The sequence below is a fragment of the Delphinus delphis genome, chromosome 12 (genome assembly GCF_949987515.2).
Source record: "Delphinus delphis chromosome 12, mDelDel1.2, whole genome shotgun sequence".
NCBI classification, from domain to species: Eukaryota; Metazoa; Chordata; class Mammalia; order Artiodactyla; family Delphinidae; genus Delphinus; species Delphinus delphis.
This window is the reverse complement of record NC_082694.2, coordinates 56,354,334-56,373,276: the sequence shown is the minus strand read 5'-3', so window position 1 is coordinate 56,373,276 and position 18,943 is coordinate 56,354,334. Positions and strand designations below refer to the sequence as shown.

General features: G+C 47.5%; 1 protein-coding gene, 1 long non-coding RNA gene and 1 pseudogene across 3 annotated transcripts in view; 1 reads left to right on the top strand and 2 right to left on the bottom strand.

Moving 5' to 3' along the window:
* The first annotated feature begins 5,820 nt into the window (after nucleotides 1-5,820).
* The window catches only part of LOC132435456 (uncharacterized), a 34,833-nt gene continuing 21,710 nt past the window's right edge, over nucleotides 5,821-18,943 (top strand). Inside the window, exons 1-3 of one of the 2 annotated variants that reach the window (XR_009521546.1) lie at nucleotides 5,821-5,906; nucleotides 6,079-6,179; nucleotides 14,296-14,390. This is a non-coding gene — a long non-coding RNA (uncharacterized lncRNA). Of the gene's footprint in view, nucleotides 5,907-5,983; nucleotides 6,180-14,295; nucleotides 14,391-18,943 lie in introns of those variants that run through there. The other variant, XR_009521545.1, reaches the window with a different exon arrangement.
* On the bottom strand, nucleotides 17,378-18,170 carry LOC132434955 (large ribosomal subunit protein eL6 pseudogene; annotated as a pseudogene).
* LOC132434956 (ubiquitin-ribosomal protein eS31 fusion protein-like) lies at nucleotides 18,175-18,691 on the bottom strand. The gene has a single exon (XM_060026738.1). The coding sequence runs from the start codon at nucleotides 18,686-18,688 to the stop codon at nucleotides 18,221-18,223; it is 468 nt and encodes a 155-aa protein (XP_059882721.1). The 5' UTR covers nucleotides 18,689-18,691; the 3' UTR covers nucleotides 18,175-18,220.

Sequence of the window (18,943 nt, the reverse complement as noted above, 5' to 3'; positions counted from 1 at the left end):
AAGGAGAACAGGTGGCACCAGCCGAGACTGTCCTTTTTAACAGGCCATGAGAAACTTTCCCAGAAAGAAACCGCTTCCATTTATTTTTCACTGGTTATAACTGTGAGTCCTTTCCCTTTAGAAAATAAAGTATTTAGCTTTTTCCAGACTTTATCATGCAAGGACTTCTGGAATTCTAGAGCTAAGGAATAATATCATCAAAGAGGCGCTTTAGGAAGGTACAGGCTGAGGGCAATGGAAAAGTAGAAAGGGAAAAACTAGGAACAGAGATGAGTTAAGAGGCTATTGCTGTCAGTCAGTGGGAAGGTCTGGATCAGAATAAAAACAGAAATAAGAAAGTGCTTAACTTAAGAGATGTGTCTCCTCACAGCTTTAGTCATAGATATGCGCGTTTCTATGCTTTCATGTAAACGTGTATCATTTTTGCAAGAAGAGAGAAATTTATGTAGATAGATGTGCATTTCTGTGCATTATATTTGTTTTTCTCTGTGTCTGTGACTGTATCATTTATTCATTCATTCAGCAAATACTTACTGAGCCCCATTGTGCAAGGCAATGTGCCAGGTACTATGGGGGAACACGGACATGAATCAAACACAAACCCTACCCTTGAGGAGCTTACAGACTAGAAAGGGAGAAAACACATATCCTCAAATAGCTAAAATGCAAATTAGTAAAATGATAAATATCATAAAGTTATGAAAGTTCAGAAGAGGAAGTCATTATCTTAGCTGGAGAGATAAGGGAGAAGATGGCATTTGAATTTGGTTTTAATGAATTAATAGGATGATAGAGTTACCATATGATCTAGCAATCCCACCCCTGGGCATATAGCCAGAGAAATATATATACACACACAATGGAATATTACTCAGCCGTAAAAAGGAATGAAAGAATGCCATTTGCAGCAACATGGATGGGCCTAGAGATTATCATACTAAGTGAAGTAAATCAGAAAGAAAAAGGCAAATATCGTATGATATCACTTATATGTGGAATCTAAAAAAATGATACAAATGAACTTATTTACAAAACAGAAATAGACTCACAGAAATAGAAAACAAACTTAAGGTTACCAAAGTGGAAAGGGGGAGAGGGAAAAATTTGCAGTTTGGGGTTAATAGATACAGACTATCATATATAAAATAAATAAACAACAAGGACCTGCTGTATAGCACAGGGAACTATATTCAATATCTTGTAATAATCTATAATGGAAAAGAATCTGAAAAGGAATAGATATATATGTATAACCAAATCATTTCGCTGTACACCTGAAACATTATAAATCAACTATATTTCAATAAAAAATATTTTAAAAAAGAGAGAATAGGATGGAGGGAAGGAATGTGGGCAGGGAGCAAGTGACCGTGGAGCGTTCTTACCTTACTGGTTAGAAAAGGTGGTGAAAAATAAGCCTGAAAGAAAACTGATCTAAAGAACTTGGTGGGGTTTTTTTACACACTAGCAAATATTTATTGGACTCCTACCAGAGATACGGTACTATGCTAGATCTTGAATTTCTGTAAGTGATTATATGTCTGTGTTTCCATGTATGTGTGCCTTTTTGCGAACATGCGTATGTTTCACAGTGTGTACATACTTTTGTGTGTCTCCCTTTGTTTTAATAGTCAATTTCTTTGTGCGTACACTTTTACACGTAACTGTGTCCATGTGTTTACATACGGCCAGCAGGTGGCGCCACAAAATCATAACTAGCAAGGACAATTCTGCCTGTTCCAGCCAAGTAGCCATCTCAGACCCTATGAGGCCATGGAGAGATCCTCAGGCCTTTGTAGGGGCTGGGGATTCGTTTAGCTGTTTCCATCATTAGCATTATTCACCACTGTATTCTCATGCCTGGCACAAAACCTGACAAAGTGAAATCCTCCTTAAATGTGTATTCATGAAAGGCTAACATGCCCCATGGGAGAAGTGGGAGATGGGGGGGGGAGCCAGGGAAAGAAGTACAGAGAAGGTGGCCCCCCAGTAAAGACCCCACAGGAAGTGGGATTTCAGTCACACTCATAGAAGTCATAGAAGATCCGGAGGGGGATGTGTGACAAAACAGCAAACTCAGCCATTGCTCTCACCCATGGGGCTTCCCCTCCTTATAATGCGGCATCTGATCCCGATCCTTTACCTTCGGCTTTTATTTAGTGCCTAGTAAGTACTAAGGCCTGTGGGAAACAGCACCTCTGCTCTCTAGGACCTTCCAATCCAGGAAGAGAAATAACGTTATTTTTCACAAATTTATTATACGCACGATCTGGATTTGGATCCTGGCCTAGAAAGGAAAAGGAGACATTGGACAGTGGGCAAAATTTGAATGGGATCTGGAAATCTGAATGAGTTGCACACGGGTTACAGAACAGTGTACTTGCTTTTGAAGAAATATACTCAGTGAAATATTTAGGGGTGGAATGGCATCATGTCTGCAGCTTGCTCTCAGATTGAACAGAAAAGAAATAACGATAATGGCCGGGAAGGAAGGAAATGGTAAATGTTAATGATTATAGAATCTGATTTAAGGAGCTAAGAGAGTTGTTTATACTCTTCTTGCAACTTTTCTTTAAGTTTGAAATTATTTCAAAATAAATTTCGTTTTTAAATTTTTAAATAATAATAATAATTACACCCCATAAACCCTCTCTGCCTATTGCTGAGAAAGTTCCTTCCTGCCCCACGTGAGAAGTGCTCTGTGAGGGACAGAGGCACAGAGCTGGAAGAGGGTCCAGCTGGGTCTATTCAGAGACCTTCTGGATCCTGGAACTTCCTCCCCAACCCCTTCCCACCCTGGCTGCCTCAGGAGACTGGCTCTCTCTCTCCCCTATCTGGGCTACCCCAAGGTCTCACCCTTTTCAGAGCCCACATCTGTGATTTCTCCCACTCACGCTCTCCATGCCGGCGCAGGTACCCCACTCTCCCATCAGCCGGTTTAGGAGAGGAAGGTCTCTGATTGCCCACAGGGACTACCACTCTGGTCATTCCACACAAGAACACAGGTACCACCTTCACTTTGCTCCCATAGGAGAACTGAGGCTCAGAGTTTTGCAGCAAAAACCTTGAACAAACAAAGATCTGCTCAGTGGGACCAATTTCAGGTCAGCTGCACATAGCAGGGGCCTGGACTATAAAACACTTTAATGGTCTGGCTGAGTTATCACAGATGGGTCTGGCTGCTTCCCCATCTCTCCGCCGTCCTCCCCATTGCCTCACTCCTTTCTCTGAGCTGCCAGCAGCACGTGGTGCTGCATTTGTCAGGCCATTGCCAGTCAAGGCCGCCTCATGGCCCTCTGAGGAATCCCACATACCTCAGCCTGGCACTCAGGACCGTCTGCAAAGTGGACCAGTTCCTGCTCCAGCTGTTTCTCCCATTATTCCTTTGCACCCGCTTTTGCCCTACATTCTTAGTGTCCTGGATGTGCTCACACTTTCCCTCCCCCGCACCTATGCTGATGCACTTCCTCTGCCCTGGAAGGGCCTCCTTCCCCATCTCCACCTGGCAAATGCCCAGCTACCTCTCAAGGCCCACTTCAAATGTGACCTCTTCCTAAGGCCTTTCATATTCCACCCCAACCTGATCTGGCCTCTTTCTCCTCTCTTGGCAATTATTTTCAGCTCCATTACCTTCATGCTTTATTTTTGGAATGCCAATTCCTTCTATTCAACTCTAAGCTCTGCAAGGGAGAAATCTGTCTCTTATCCACTCAGTACCTAGCAACCTGTGGACATGCAGTAGGTGTTCAATAAATGCATAGGAGGTAATATGGCTAAGTGTGTTTGCCGTACTTCACTATGAGGCACAGGTCCACAGAACCGTGAACTCTGAGGGACACAGAATACGGGCGCTCTTTCCAGGAGGAGATGGAAATAACAGCTACACTGAGCTCCCGTTAAGTGCCCTCTGGCCCCGACCCCATCCCCATCTGGCTCCCGGCCTCCTCAATCCTCAAGGACACAGTTTAAAAATATCTCCCCTCCTTGCCTCCCTCCTCTCTGCTATGCCTTTCTCCTTTCCCTTCCTTTCTCTCCCCTAAAACCCTCGGGCTGCTACCCACAGAACACTGGGGAGAAAACAGAAGAGCTGAGGGATTCCCCACCAGCTTCTGAGCCCTGAGATGAGGAAGTGATTATCAGAGGCCACTGTCTTGGTCAGTTCCTGTTTCTGGAGCGAAGATGCCAAAATCTGTTCCTTTTTCTGTGAAAAATGTACGAGTTTTCATTTCCAAAATTCCCAGAAGCAAGACTGTCACTGTGAGCCGTCTGTGTTTCTGTCTGCCTGCATCTGTATGGAAGGTCCGCCAAGGCCTCCTGGGCCTGCTCCTCGTGGGCCAGCGTCCAGGGGCAGTCTTGACAATGACACCTCACTCCCTGCCCCTCCCCATTGCCCCCCCCCCCACCTTGACCTGGCCGAGGAGAGACAAGTGCATTAGGACAGGCCTGCCTCTGGCCTCCTAATGCTTCCTGGGGCCTTGCAGGAGAAGTCCCTCCCCAGGGTTGGTCTGCTGCCCAGAAGCCCCTAGAGAGGGTAGAAATTTAAGCTGATAACCTGGTCTCAGATGTGGATTAATTTGGGAAACCCTGTCCCTGCCCTGCTCCCAGGCTTGAAACCATCGGGATGGCAGCTGGGGGGGGCGGGTGCAGACATAGCCACGCCATCCCCGCCCCCAGCCTTGGCCTGGGGCCCCACCTTCTGCGCCCCAGTCCCATCTGGAATGGGAGGAGAGCCCCACTTCATGTGGAATCAGACCCTCCTGAGCCCTCTGTGAAGAAAGGAAGAGGGCCAGCCAGGGAAGTATTGGAGGTGGAGCCGGGGAAGGGTGGGATATGCAAAAAGACACCAGAGCCTAAAGTTGGGGTAAGAGAGTTGAGTGTGGGCCTTGAGATTAAGATTAGGCTCAAGGTGTGAAGGTCAAAGTCGTCTTGGTGCCAGGCCCTCTGGGCTGTGCTTGCCTTGGGTTGGCAGGTGAGAGAGAGCAGGACAGGCCTAGGTAGCAGGTTCTTTGCCTAAGCAGGAAGCGAAGATGAACGCTTTCTAGCAGGATCTACATTTGGCCTGCTTTTCCTTTGGTCTCTGCTTCCGTTTGTACCGTGCCTACCCAATTCTCATGCATTCATTTAACAAACATTTAAATAGCCTAGAACATTTGCAGATATCAGTGGCCAGGGCTTTCCAAAAGCGTAGGCTGGGGCTTGCAGAGTCCTCACTGCCCGGAGCTTCAGCGTCGCGCTCAGCTAGGCCCCTCGCACGCTGTACGCTTTGTGCAGCATCCCGGTTGCTGGGGCCTGAGGCCTGATCAGCAGGGGATTGAGTAGGGGTGCAGGACCCTCTCCCCAGATGGCCGGCCCAGACAATCTAAGCCCGAGACAGGTTAAGGGGGCAGGAGACTGGGCAGGGCCGGGGAGTCTCTGCGGGGGCCGACCTTGTGCCCTTTCGCAGTGAGTGGTGGCGGCCCTCCCAGGGAAGGGGTCCCCTTCCGTGCCCGGAGCTGGGAGCCGGGGCAGCCCTCGCCAGCGCCGCGCCCTCCCCGAGGCCCGAGGGAGGCGCCGCGGGAGGAATTCCAGCCATTTCCTCTGCGCCGCGCGGTATGTGGCCTGCTCGCTGCCCGACCGCAGCGCGGCCCGGAGGTGGGGGCCGGCGGCGCGGGCCCGTCACCAGCCGCGTCTGGCAACTGCCCCGGCCTCGCCGTCCCGCTCCAGATTCCCGGCTGGCCGCCCCTCGTCCCGGGCGACCAAACCGGCCCTGGAGCGGCCCCGGGCCGGCGCGGCGCTGCCGGGACCCCGGCTCCTCCCCGCGCGGCCGCAGCCGGCGGAATCGCTCCCGCCCCACGCCCGCCTGCCTCCTCCGTCCTCGCCGCGCACCCTAACCCGCAGGTCCCCCGAATCTCAGTTTGAAACTGAAGGTGGCCTTTGCTACGTCACCTTGGGGCACGTCCCTTAGCCTTTCTAAGCGTCAGTTTCTCCACCTGTGAAATGGGCACCCTGACAATAGTGCTACCTCATTTGTGCCGCCCTGAGGTTAAATGAGAAAGGGAACGTGCTGGAGCAATGTCAACGATGTTTTCGTTTCTCTAGGTATCGCTGCTGTCCTCAGCTCTCCTGGATCTTCCGCCCACCCTGCCCAGGGCCTCTTCTCCATACTAATTCTTGGTGGAGCAGTCGGGGCGGCTTTACAGGTAGGCACTGCAGACGGCCGCCTCAAGGACCGGCGGTAGGCTCTCCCTCGGGATTATCTGCCCGCTAGGTTCTTGAAAAACCTAAGGGGCAGTTATTTCATTTTTTAAATGATGTCATCGCCGTCTGACATCAACCAGGCACGTAGCGATTAGTGGAAGTTGAGGGTGCGGACTGGGATGGTAGGTCCGCAGACGTGGACTCCACGTGCCGGTCTCAACAGACGCTGGGCCACCACGTGCTCTCTGGGCTCCTCTTTCAAAGTGCAGATCCTCCACCCCCAGCCCCCGGGAGAACGAACATTCTTTCAGCTTTAACTCTGCGCTAGAGCAGCGAGAAAGGGAAAGCCAGAGCCCCTAGGCGACTGGGTGGGTGGGATCCACTTCCCCTGCCGCCCACCCCCGCCCACGGCTGCGGTAAATGTGACACTGAGCGGAGTTGGAAAGCCCCGGGTTTCACCGGGCCTAACCGCGGACTGCTTTGCAGACGCAGCACCGAGGAGCCGCTCTGCCGCGGTGTTCCCCCAGATGGCTCCTTGTTTTGATTTTGAAACTTCCATTCCAGCCAGAGCGCCAAGGCCGAGAATCAGCCCTTGCAGCAAGACGTGCTCCCCTCGTTCCCCCACCACCACACACACACGCTACAGCCACAGACCGCATAAATCCAGGTGGAGACAGGTCCAGAAACACAGGTGCTATAAATATCCCAGTCCGGCGAGCGGGGAGACACAGCTCCCGGGTAGCCCGTCTCCACCCACCCTCCTCTGAGCCCAGCACTTCCGGCCATCGCTGCGCTGCAGGCTGCTCTCCGAGTTGGGAGGGGCGGGCTCCATCCGTAGCAGAGGCCTGGCTTCCTTTTCCTCGCCCGAGACCCCCTGAGTGCCTAACCTGAGGGTTTTCTCTCCACTCAGGATACACCTCCCGAACTCCCAATCGCAGACCGTTTCCTCCCTCCCCTGGTATTTTTTAAAGGCTGTGGCCAGTCTTCCTGAAATGCTGACTTCTCTTTCAAGATGGGTGGGGGGTGCTGCCTTAGGTTAGAAGGCAACGAACGAAATCACATTTTTAAATGTAAAATTTGATTCTAAATTTTTGATGGCCCTTTTCGTTTGGGTGGAGGTGGGGACGGACGACGGTGGGGAACAGGCTGCAGGCAGAGTAAATCTAAAAGAGGGGAAAAAAGCTGGGAGTACACACATGTGAAGAGGGGATATCTCTCCGCTGGAAAAGAGAGTTGCTGTCCCAGCAGGCTGGTTCCCAGGAGCTTGGTGCAGTTTTCTGAGCCAGTCTCCTGAGCCTGGGACTTAATGGGGTGCAGCTCCCTGAGAAGGAGCCTGTTGGACACAATAAGACTGCTCTGGGAAAAAGGTTAATGAAGTTCCACCACCTGGGCTAAGGGATTCAGACACAAAAATTATTCCCAGGAAACTCGGACATCTGATGGCTCCAGGAGAGGGTGGCAAAGAGCAAGGCAGGTTTGGAGATAATGAGTGAAACAGATCTGAACCACCAGTTTTCAAATGTGTCTGTAAAAATAAGCTTTAACTAAATGCTAAATAAAGCCCTGGTTTAAAAAATGAAGTCACACTCCTCTTCCAATGTGGGCGCTTACTCTCGAGTTGCTGTGCTAAGGAAGCACTTGGTCAGCTCATCCTGCTTAGAATGTACTATTAATTCCCCATTTTACAGATGAGAAAACTGAGGTCAGAGAGGCTAATTAACTAGCAGAGAAGAGTTTCGAACTCAGGGATCTGACTCCAGCGGTTACCTGTGGAACCTCTGCTGTAGGCTAATCAGCTCTGATGGTCTCTCAGACCAGAGGTTGGCATGACTCCACTTCAGCCTTCAGCTGTCTTTAACAGTGAGGAAGACATTGCTGTAACACCTGCCTGCCTCTAGTAGACCCGAGTGATTGCAGCCTCGTTGAACTTGATGGCATTCCTGAGGGGGCCAGGCAACCTACCCTAAGACCCCAGTGTATAGAGGAACAAACTCTCCGTAAGAGGAGGACTCTGAATGGACTGGATGCAGTCACCAAGGTCAGCCCTTCCTGTGTGATTTCAGGACCACAGGGAGCCCCAAGTGGCCTCCTTACTAAAAATCAACCATAAAAGAACCATTGTGCTTAACACAGAACCAGATGTGTGCTTAAATTTACACAGGTCACTGCTGTCTCACCTTGGGCCATGGGCCAAGGCGACCCAAAGATATATTTTGTCTGGCTTTCCTAGCATTTTTTAAAAGTTGAGTTAATTACCAAACATTTAAAATTGGAAGATTGTGCAGAAATATCTGGATTTTTTTAGCTTCTCCCCCCCCAATCTTTAAGAGCTGGCCACACTGACATGTACTCTGTGGTCCACCCCAGTCCCAGCCATCCCATCCCGTTTTTTATTCCCACCCTCCTGCTTGGCCCATTGACATTTGAATTTGCTGACCCCCATCTTCCTCACTAAAATGCAATTATTCACTAAAGAGGTAACTGTTGAGTCTAACTGGTCACATTCCAGTTTGGCTATCTTTTCTGGAGAGCTGGTTAAGGTAGAATAGTTGAGGTAAGTTAAAGTGAGGGTAGGAGAGAAAGTGGGCTTCCCCCAAACAAAGCATCAGGCCATACCAGAACAGAGCAGATTTCTGAGTTCCCAGAAGACCACAAGATGAGAAATTGGTGTTCGAACAGCTGACATGGATGTCAGAACCTCACCTGTTTCCCAGGAGCTCATCCTTTCGTTTAACTTAGCAAACACCACTCTTTTATTAGCATCCTGGGCTGCCTTTCCCAAACCTGCTTCTGGAAGTGCCTTGGGGAGTGTCCAGAAGCAAACCCTGGAGGTGATTAGAGGGCTGCCGACTCAGGCTATGAGCGAGCCCAAAGGAATGGGGCTGAGCTTTCAACCAGGACAGAGCTGAGCCCAGAGGAGGAGCTGAATGAAGACGAGGGGTTTGAGCAGCCAGGAACTGAAGCACGACCTCATTCACCAAGATGGTGAGCAGCTGTGTTCTCTGAAACGTGGACCACATGAGGGAAAACCATCTTCCCCGAACTTGGAAGCTTTTCTGCCAAAGCAGTTTATCGTGCACGCAGAGAGGTGAAAAGGTTTTGTATGGAGACGTAAGAAGGGATGAGATGGGCTTTGACGGACTGTATAATAGTCCTCGGGGCAACCTCAGCCTTCCCCAAATGCTCATCTGGGAGAGTTTCAGCCCTGTGAATATTTGAACTCAGACCTTTTTGGCAGTAGTCCATGGGACAAGTGTGTCAACAGAGCCCCAGATGTGTACTCTGGGGTGTGGAGGGTGTGAATGTGATAAAGTACTTTTAGGGCTTTTAGAGAAACAGGAAATACAGTTATCAGAGACAGGAAAATCTATTCAACTTCTTTCAAAACCAGTGAGTGAATAACATGGCCATCAGAATTGTCACAACTGCTAGGTGAAGCCTTTGGAAAAGAACAAATTAGCAGCAAAGGGGTAGGAGAGGCCCCTTCGGGGAGTTGCCAGGCTGGGGCAGGGACACACTCTATTCAGAGAGCCTCCTCTCCCCTGCTGCGTCATCAGGAGCCCCTGAAACCCCAGCACTCAGTCTTGCCGCCATCATCTGTGCATTGTGTCCTCGTTCCTGTTCATGTCTGTCCTAAAATCTCCCTGGCTCCCAGAGGCCCTGTCTTTCCCCTATTTTGTGGCCTCTCCCACCCTCCCCAAGTCCTGAAACTCTTCCTCCGTGACCTCTGGAGTTCATAATCCGTGATTAGCAAACTCTCCTTTATCCTCAACCTGTTGTCTGAGCATCCTCTTCACTTCTGTCCCTACGGGACACCCAGCTCTCCCCTGAGTCCACTGCTGCCCTCACAGCATTCTCCAGCAGGGCCTGATTTTGTTCTCTCGCAGCCCCCGTCCCTAGACCTGGAGGTGAGATAGGTGTCCTCCTTACTGGTCATCGTCACCTTTAGAAGTATTCCCTTGCACACCACGTTGAATTTCGTGTTATCAAATTATACCAATCACTGCTGTCTTCTCCTGACCCCCAGGTGTTATTTTGCAAATATTCTAGGTCTTGGTTCACTGCCACTCTCACCAACACTGTCTTAACTCGTGGCGATTCAGTATAGAGTAGATGACCCTTCCAATACCCCAGCCTCTCAGTCTCTTGAATTTCTCTCCTCCAGTGATTTTCCCTCCCCTCAACCCATAGTTGTGATTACACACAACTGCAGTCCCTCCATGATCTCAATTTCGTGCCTCCTCCTATCTTTCCAGCTCACCTCCTTGCTTGATCCCAGCCATCCTCTGACCCCACCAGAGCCTCCAATATGTTGATCCCACTACACCCTTCACTGTTGCCCACCCCTTTGATGTTCTTAATCCCCTCCTGACCCAGTGTAAATTTCATGGCCATACCTAGCCAGAGAAATACACACAGCCCCGCTGCTTGACCTCATTTGAAGTTCATGCTGATGAAACTTAAGTGGGCCCTTAATGCTGCCCAACAGTCATACTTACGTTTCCCTGATCCGTTCACTCACCTATGCTCCTGGGTGACAGTTTTGTACCTTCTTTTCTCTTCTCAAACCCTTAATATTCCCTTCCCATTCTCACTCTCAGCTGAATTCTAAAAGAAGCTAATTGGATTCTTTTTTCACTGGGAAAGTAGAAGCAACAAGAGGAGAAATCTGCAGATTCCCACCATCACATTTATCCCGTCCAGCAGTTGCGTCTTCACACTTTGCCTTTCCACCTACTATCAGAGGTGACCCATCCATCAAAAGCAAATTCCTCCACTTGCGCAGGCAGCCCAGTCCCTCTCACCTACTCACGGATATTACTCAGCAATTCTTCCTACACCAAATTATTACTCTCTGCTGGATTCTTTCCATCAGCACACAAACATGCTATTATTTCCCACATCTTAAAAAAAAAAAAAGCCTTTTAATGACTGTACTTCCCTTGGCAGCCTCTCTCCCATTTGTTTGCTCCCCTTTAGAGCAAATTCCTCAGAAGAATCATCTGTACTTGCTATGTCCGGTTCCTCTCCTCCAGTCCTTTTTAAACCAACCCCAAATCAGGCCTATATCCCTCAGTGCTCCACAGAAGTTATTCTGGTCCAAGTTACCATGGCTTAATAAATCCAGTGGTCACTTCTCAGTTCTCATCTTATTGATTAATAACATCTGATATAATCAACCACATCCTCCTCCTTGATACACATTCTTCCCTGGACTTCCAGAACACCTCACTCTCTTGGTTTTCCTCCTCTCTCACTGCTCCCACCTTCTTGGTCTCTTTTCCTGGCTCCGCCTCTTTTTCCTGACCTCTAAGTGTTGACGTGCACAGGGCTTGGACCTCAGTCCTCTACTCTTCCTTATCTACCTCTTTTGATGATCTCATCTAGATATGTGGTTTTAAATACAATCTATGCACCCATGACCCACATTTATACCTCGTCCAGACCTCTGCCCTGAACTCTAGACTCATATATCCCACTGTCCGCCCCACATCTCCAAACTCAAGATGTCCAAAACTAGACTCTTGAGATGCTCCCCAAACTTGATCTACCTGCAGTCTTTCCTATCACAGTTGATGGCAACTCTATTCTTCCAGTGGTTCAGGCCCAAACATTGAGTTATCCTTGACTCTTGTCTTCCTCTCACATGCACATCAGATCTGACAGGAATTAACTCTACCAACAGAATGCATCTGGAATCCACCCACTTCTCACCTCCTTTATGGCTGCTGTCCTAGTCAAAGCCACCGTCATCTCTCACCTGGATTACTGCTGTGTCCTCCTATCAAAAGTCTCCCTGCTTCTACTCTGGCCTTCAACACAGAAGCCAGAGTGATCTTTTTTTTTTTTTTTTTTTTGGCCGCACCTTGGGGCTTGTAGGATCTTAGTACCCCGACCAGGGATCAAACCCACACCCCTGCAATGGAAGCGCGGAGTCCTAACCTCTGGACCTCCAGGGAATCCCCAAGAGTGATCTTTTTAAAACATACTTTAGACCACATCACTCTCTAATCAAAACTTCAAAAGCCCCCTCTCCCCCGTTTCTTTTAGGGTTACGCTTTAATAACTCCCCATTTCTCTCAGTGTAAAAACGGAAGTCTTTACAATGGCCAAAGAGTTCCTCCATTATCTGCCCACTCTTCCCACCACTCACCTCCCTGGCTCCCTCTTTGGATTATTTTCTTTTATTTATTTATTTTTAAAATTTTGGCCGCGCCACGTGACTTGCGGGATCTTAGTTCCCTGACCAGGGATCGAACTCGGGCCCCCAGCAGTGGAAGCACAGAGTCCTAATCACTGCACCGCCAGGGAATTCCCTGTCTTCCTCTTTGGATACTCCCTTCCTCACTCATTCTGGGAGTCCAGCCTCCTTGATGTTATTCAAACACACTAGGCGTGTTCCCACAGTGAGGTCTCTGCTCTAGCTCTACCCTCTACCTGAACGCTCTTGCCCCAGAAATCTACTTGCCAACCTTCTCACTCCTTCAGTCTTTAGATTCTCCCCTTTTCAGTGAGACCCATTTGACCACCCTGTTTAATACTGAAACTTGCCCTTTCCCTACACCCTGACACTCTTGATCACCCTTAACCTGCACAACCTTGTTCGTTTTTGTCCCCATAGCATTTATTATCTCCTAACATACTATGTAATTTATATATTTATGTTTATTGCTTATTATCTATCTTCCCCTGACCCCACCCCACAGGGATCTTTCTCTATGTTGTTCACAAATGTATCCTAAATGCCTAGAACGGTGCCTGACACATGGTAGGGAAACAATATGTATTTTTTGGGAATGAATGAAAATAATCCAGGCAGAGAGGGACTTACTCCCTCGCTCATCAGAAATGTCTGGGCCAAGAGCAAAAGGGAAAATGGAACCAGAAAGAACAGTTGGAGCTGACCATAAACACATGGTTTACGGGCAAAGTCAGGTCAAGTTGGAATGAACAAACTGTGTGCTCATAGTCACTAGATAGATAGATAGATAGATAGATGATAGAATCTCCCACATGGTAGGTAATAAAGCGACTTTATTTACCACATATAGAATAAAAAAAAGCCTGGGCCAATGACACCGACTTATCCGATTCCCGTCATTGTCAGTTGCTTTTTAGCTGTTCTCCCAGCCCTAAGTGAGCCAGTTACAGTTGACCCTTGAACAGCGTGGAGTTTGAACTGCCTGGGTCCAATTATACACGGATTCTTTTCAACAAATGTACAGTCGGCGCTCCCTTTTCACGGGCTTTGCATTAGGGGATTCAACCAACCATGGACAGCAGATTAAATTTTGATCTGGGGTTTGTTGAATCCGAGAACGCGGAGGGTCAACTGTATTCAGTGGACTACGCCGTGTTATATAAAGGACTTGAGCATCCACGGATTTGGGTATTTGCAGGGACCCCTGGAATCAGTGCCCCGTGGATACCGAGGGACAACGGTACAGTTTGTCAGAGGCACCACAGAGAGTAAAGGCAAAAGGACAGGGTCCTACAAGTGAGGACTTTGAAAAAGAAACTCGTCTCTCTTCACCTCTTCCCCTAAGTGCCTTCTCAGTAGAGGATAGTGCAGTACCAGATGTTTGGGGCAGTACCCAAGCCATTTCCTCAGAATTCTGCAATCATTGGATGCAGATGGTTAATAGTTCTGCTTGCCTGGCCCCCACATGTCCACTGCTAACAGAGGCCTTCTGGAGTCCATGCCTTCCTTTCCCATAGGGATTGCAGCTTCCAGGCTGACTGCCAATGTATTCCTTCTCGAAAGATGCCAGTGTTATGCGAGGAGCCTCTGCACTAAGGATAAACAAGTTAAACGAGGCTCCTGAGGCCCTCCAGACATTTTAGTTAGAGACCCTGGGGTATCAGCCTTGTGGCTGCACCAGGGGCTGAGGCCACAGTAGGTTCTGGGGCAGGAGGCTTTACCTGTCCTGAGGAGAAATAGAATCTCAGAGCCTTTACAGAGTTCAGGCTTCAGCTCACAACACGCCTAAATAACTGCAGGCAAAGCTTCCAGAGGGGTCTGGGCAGAAGCTCCAGAAGATCCCCCTTGGCCAGACATGAAGACAAGACCCCAATTCCCAGGACAGACTCGAACCAAATTGCCTTCTTCCAAAACAGGGGCATCCTCAGCTACGCCTTTCATCATAAGGAACGTATGTGCGTTGATGGAGCTCACCTAGTGCCAAGAGAGCGGCAAAAGGCATTGAAATAAGGTAAGCCTACGTCATTTCTCCATAGAAAACATTCATTCGTAAGGAAGGCATTCATCTTTGACACGAATAGGGATGCCCTATGAGGTTCAGAGTGAGCACAAAACACAGCAGAAGAAGCCGCACTCCTGTATAAAAATATAATTTAGGGAATTCCCTGGCGGTCCAGTGGTTAAGACTCGGCAGTGTCACTGCAGTTGGCCCGGGTTTGACCCCTGGTCAGGGAATTAAGATCCCACAAGCCACGTGACGCAGCCAAAAGAAAAAAAAACAAAAAATATATATATATATGTGTGTGTATATATATATATGTATTATATATAATACATATGTATATATATAATCATGTATTATATATATGCATTATATATATATTTTAAATCAGTTAAAATATTTACCCAGTCCCATGAGAAAAAGCTCAAAGGGCTTAAGTATATTCTCAACACTCAATCTAACTTCTCTTTCTTCCGCTCAGTTGCCCCTTTTTTGTTCCTCTTCACTCTTCCAAAACTCAGCTCACAATCCTCCCCCACCCTGTGTACCTCCATCACACACACACACACACACACACACACACACACACACACACACACACACACACACACACACACACAGAGGCCCTTGATGCCCTTCCTCTCGCCCTGCCTCCCTGGACCTTTCCTTTTCTGTATTTCCAATGTAACAATTCCTGGAGGCTCAGGCTCCTTCCAAGCCTTAGTCCTTCCTGGTTCTTACTCTGATCAGCACAGTAGCAGACCAGCTGAGCTAGAATCTTTCTTAGGCAGTTGTCAGGTAAAGCTATACATATTCATGGGGAGATATTGTGTAATCCTATGCCTTTCCTCCACATCTCTTTAAAGGATGTCATTTTAATACCCACATCCATCATCATTTTCTTCTTAGGAGAAAAGAGAGCAAGAGAGGAAAGACAGAGTAAGAGAAGTCAGAACATGTCTGGGGAAGGAAAGACATCTTTTGATCTGCTCCTTATACATAGCTCAGATGCCTACACTGGACAGTGCCCAGATTATCAGTGGATTCTGAGACATTCCTATGTTAGCCTGATTAAAAAAGAAAGCTGAACACAACCAACAAGAGGTTAAGGCACAAAGTCAAAATGGAGAGGATTCTGTAGGCCTCTGAACTTGAAGCATTCAGTGTGCAGGCAGGAGCTGGGAGAAGAGAGAAAACAGAGAATTGTGTTTTTGATTATTTTTTTTCTGATTACAAAAGTAACATATGTTCAATGTAGAAAACCAGGAAAATACAGAAAAGTACAAGAAAGGATTGGAAAAAAAAAAGAAGCAACACTTGTGATCCCACCACCCAGATATAATCAATGTTAACATGTTTGTTTACCTTTCCAATGTTGTTTCCACGCATATTCTTTTTTTAATCAAATTATAAACATAGTATATATGCTCTTTTAGAAATTTTTTCTCACTTAACCGTGTATCCTAATTTTTTCCCAAGTCATTAAATACTCTTCTACAATATGATTTGTTAAAGCTATTTATGATTTTGTGCTATAGGTATGCTATCATAGATTTATCAACCAATTTTATGTGGCAGAGTATTTAGGCTTTTTCCAAGCATGAGATCTTAACTGTGGCAGGGTTGTCTGCACCACCCCTGTTTTCAGCTAACAAGCTAACTTTGTTAGGTAAACAAGGTAACCTTCTTCCCTTACAAGCAGGTAAGGATCCCTTCAAAGGTCTATACCCAAGAGAACCCTGCCTTGACAGAAGTAACAAGCATTCAGCTGTCCTTGTGCTCTTCAGGGAAAGCCTGGCATTAGGCCTTGAGCAACCTTAGGTCTACTGGCCAGGCCATTCTTGAGCAGACAGAGAGAAAATATTTGTCATTCTAAGTCATGGAGTTGGCCCAATTTATTCAATACATCATTCTCAAAAATATTTTTTGTGCTAGACCTGAGCTGGATATTATAGAAGAAAAGATATGGTTTCTGTGTTTCATAAACTTTTACTCTTCATGGGTTGACAAACATATAGGTGTGAAAGAGTTAGGTAGAAACAGATTATGTGTGAATGACTAAATGCTAATCTGTGGTTCAAATCGCAAGGGCTTTAGGAGGTGAGAAAAGTATAAGCACAAGGTAGAATTGAGCGGTTTGAGAAGACTCCATGGAACAGGTGGAGCTTCGAGGCAGGGTAGGCAAGGAATATTCCATGTGGAGGGGACACAGAGGCCAGGAAGCACAGGAAGCAAGAAGGAGGTTCCTGTGGCTGCAGCTTTGGGAGAGATGGTCAGTCAGACCAGATAAGTCATATATGGGGCACATGGGTAGAGGGCCAAAAAGAAGTTTGACCCTAATTCTGTAGATGTTTCCCCCTGTCCTGGAGGTGTCACACCAAGGAAGGAAATGTCAAGTCAAATTCAAGCTGAGTTGTTTTTGTTTTTTGGTGTGTGTAGGGCCAGGGGCGGTGGAGGATGGTTTATAAACAGAACTTCTCAAAGCCTTTAATATTGCTCATTTATGTGGCAAGGTCAAGAGAGGGGGAAATTGGACTTCCTAAGAGTCTTTGACCCCAGAACTCTTTTTATCATGGACCATTTCCTTTGGTGTTCCATGAGACACAATTAGGAGCTAGTGAGCCACCGAAGATGTTAGAGCTGGAAAGTAATGCTTGAGGGAAAACAAAGTTTTGGAAGATTAATCTCATGGTAGAATGTAAGGTGAGCAAGAGGGAAGAGAGCCTGGATTCAGGCCATATAGTTAGATGATTGAATAAAGCCTCCAGATAAGTGGGCAGGGTTGAAGCACACTGAAGCAGAGAATGGAGAACAAAGCATTGATTGAACACAGAGTCTGCTGTTGGGCCCTGGGGAAGGTACAAAAGTGTCAGAGTTCCTGGGTCTTGCAGGAGCTCAAATAAGCATTAATTAGGATTTTGATTGCAAGGGACAGAAATCAACTTGAGGCAGCTTAAGCAAAAAGAGTGTTTTTTGTCTTTTGTTTTTTTAATGGACCGAATTATTTAATTAGGTTCTTTGTAAGAAGTTTAGAACACGACTTTGTGAGGATAAATTCCGTTTGTAAGAGCGAACACAGAGCGGAGGTAGCCCTGGAGTTGAGGAACGGCTTTGATTCTTCGCAGAATTTGTGAGTCCACAGCTTTCTGATCAACCTTCCACTGCTCTGTAATCTCGTATTTCTCTCTCTCTGTGTCGAAGATCTCACCTTCCTGGGCTTACGCAGTTTCTTCTTCTTGAAGTAAGCATCAGTGAGATGTTCTGGGATTTTCACACCACTGATATCAATTTTGGTGGAACTGGCAATGACAAATTTCTGGCGTGTTCTCCGCAGAGGAATTCGATTGAGGGACAGAGGCCCAGTCACAAGTAGCAAACCGCTGCTCAGCTGCTTCAGGAAAATGACCCTTTTGCCTCTGTGGCGCCCAGTGAGGATAAGCAAAATGGTCCCAGGAGTGATGCTAGCGTGCAGTTTTCTCACATGCTTACTGAAGGGTTTTTTGCCGTAACTCAACAGCTTTCGAGGCACGTCTTCAGTAGGATGATACCTAGGCATTTTGCGAAGTTTAACCACCCGGGTACCGCCATTCTTGTCACCACCAACTGGTTTTGTGACAGTAGCAAGAACCTTCACCTTCTTTTTCTTTTCAACCTTGGATTTAGCCGCTGAATACTTCCTCTTGTACAAGGCCTTTCTGGAATACATAGCCGATCGGGAATATCTGCCCGTTCCTCTGACCAGGACAGGGTTTCGGCTGCGATGGGGCTTCCCCTTCTTAACCTGCTTCACCTGTTGTTTTTTTTTTTTCAGTTCATGTCTTTTATTAACCAATATACAATCACTTGTCTTCTGGTTTGTTGAAACAATAGGTCAGACAACATTTGCCACAATAATGTCTGTCAAAGTGGCTGGCCATAAAAACTCCAGCACCACGTTCATCTGAAGGGCACTCCCGACAAAGGCGACTGATTTTGCCATTCTCCTCCACCTTATAGTATTTCAGGACAGCCAGCTTAACCTTCTTTCTCTTATGCTTGTTCTTCTTGGGAGTGGTGTAAGACTTCTTCCTTTTCTTAGCGGCACCACGAAGTCTCAACACAAGATGAAGGATGGACTCCTTTTCAGTGTTGTGTTCAGACAAAGTACGTCCATCTTCCAGTTGCTTGCCAGTAAAACTCAGTCTTTGCTGGGCAGGAGGAATTCCTTCCTCGTCCTGGATCTTGGCCTTTACGTTTTCTATCGTATCCGAGGGTTCGACCTCGAGAGTGACGGTCTTCCCCGTCAGGGTCTTCACGAAAATCTGCATATTGGCGGCTGGTGCCACCGCAGATGGCGGATCCGAAAAGAAGTGCTTCACCTTTTTAACCTTGCCACCAGCATCAGCCTTCTTGGCTTCAGGTTTTTTCTCCTTAGTATCTGGCTTCTCAGCCTTTTCACCTGCCATCTTGCGAGATGGGAAAAAGCAAAAAAAAGAGTGTTTTTAAGGAAATAGGGATACTTCATGAAGAACTGAAGCCATGTACTGGGAAGTTGGCAAAAAGTCCCGTGTCTATCTGGTCTC

What these genes read in the sequence shown, in the direction of transcription:
- LOC132434956 (XM_060026738.1), bottom strand. Translation starts at nt 18,688, where the DNA reads ATGCAGATTTTCGTGAAGACCCTGACGGGGAAGACCGTCACTCTCGAG.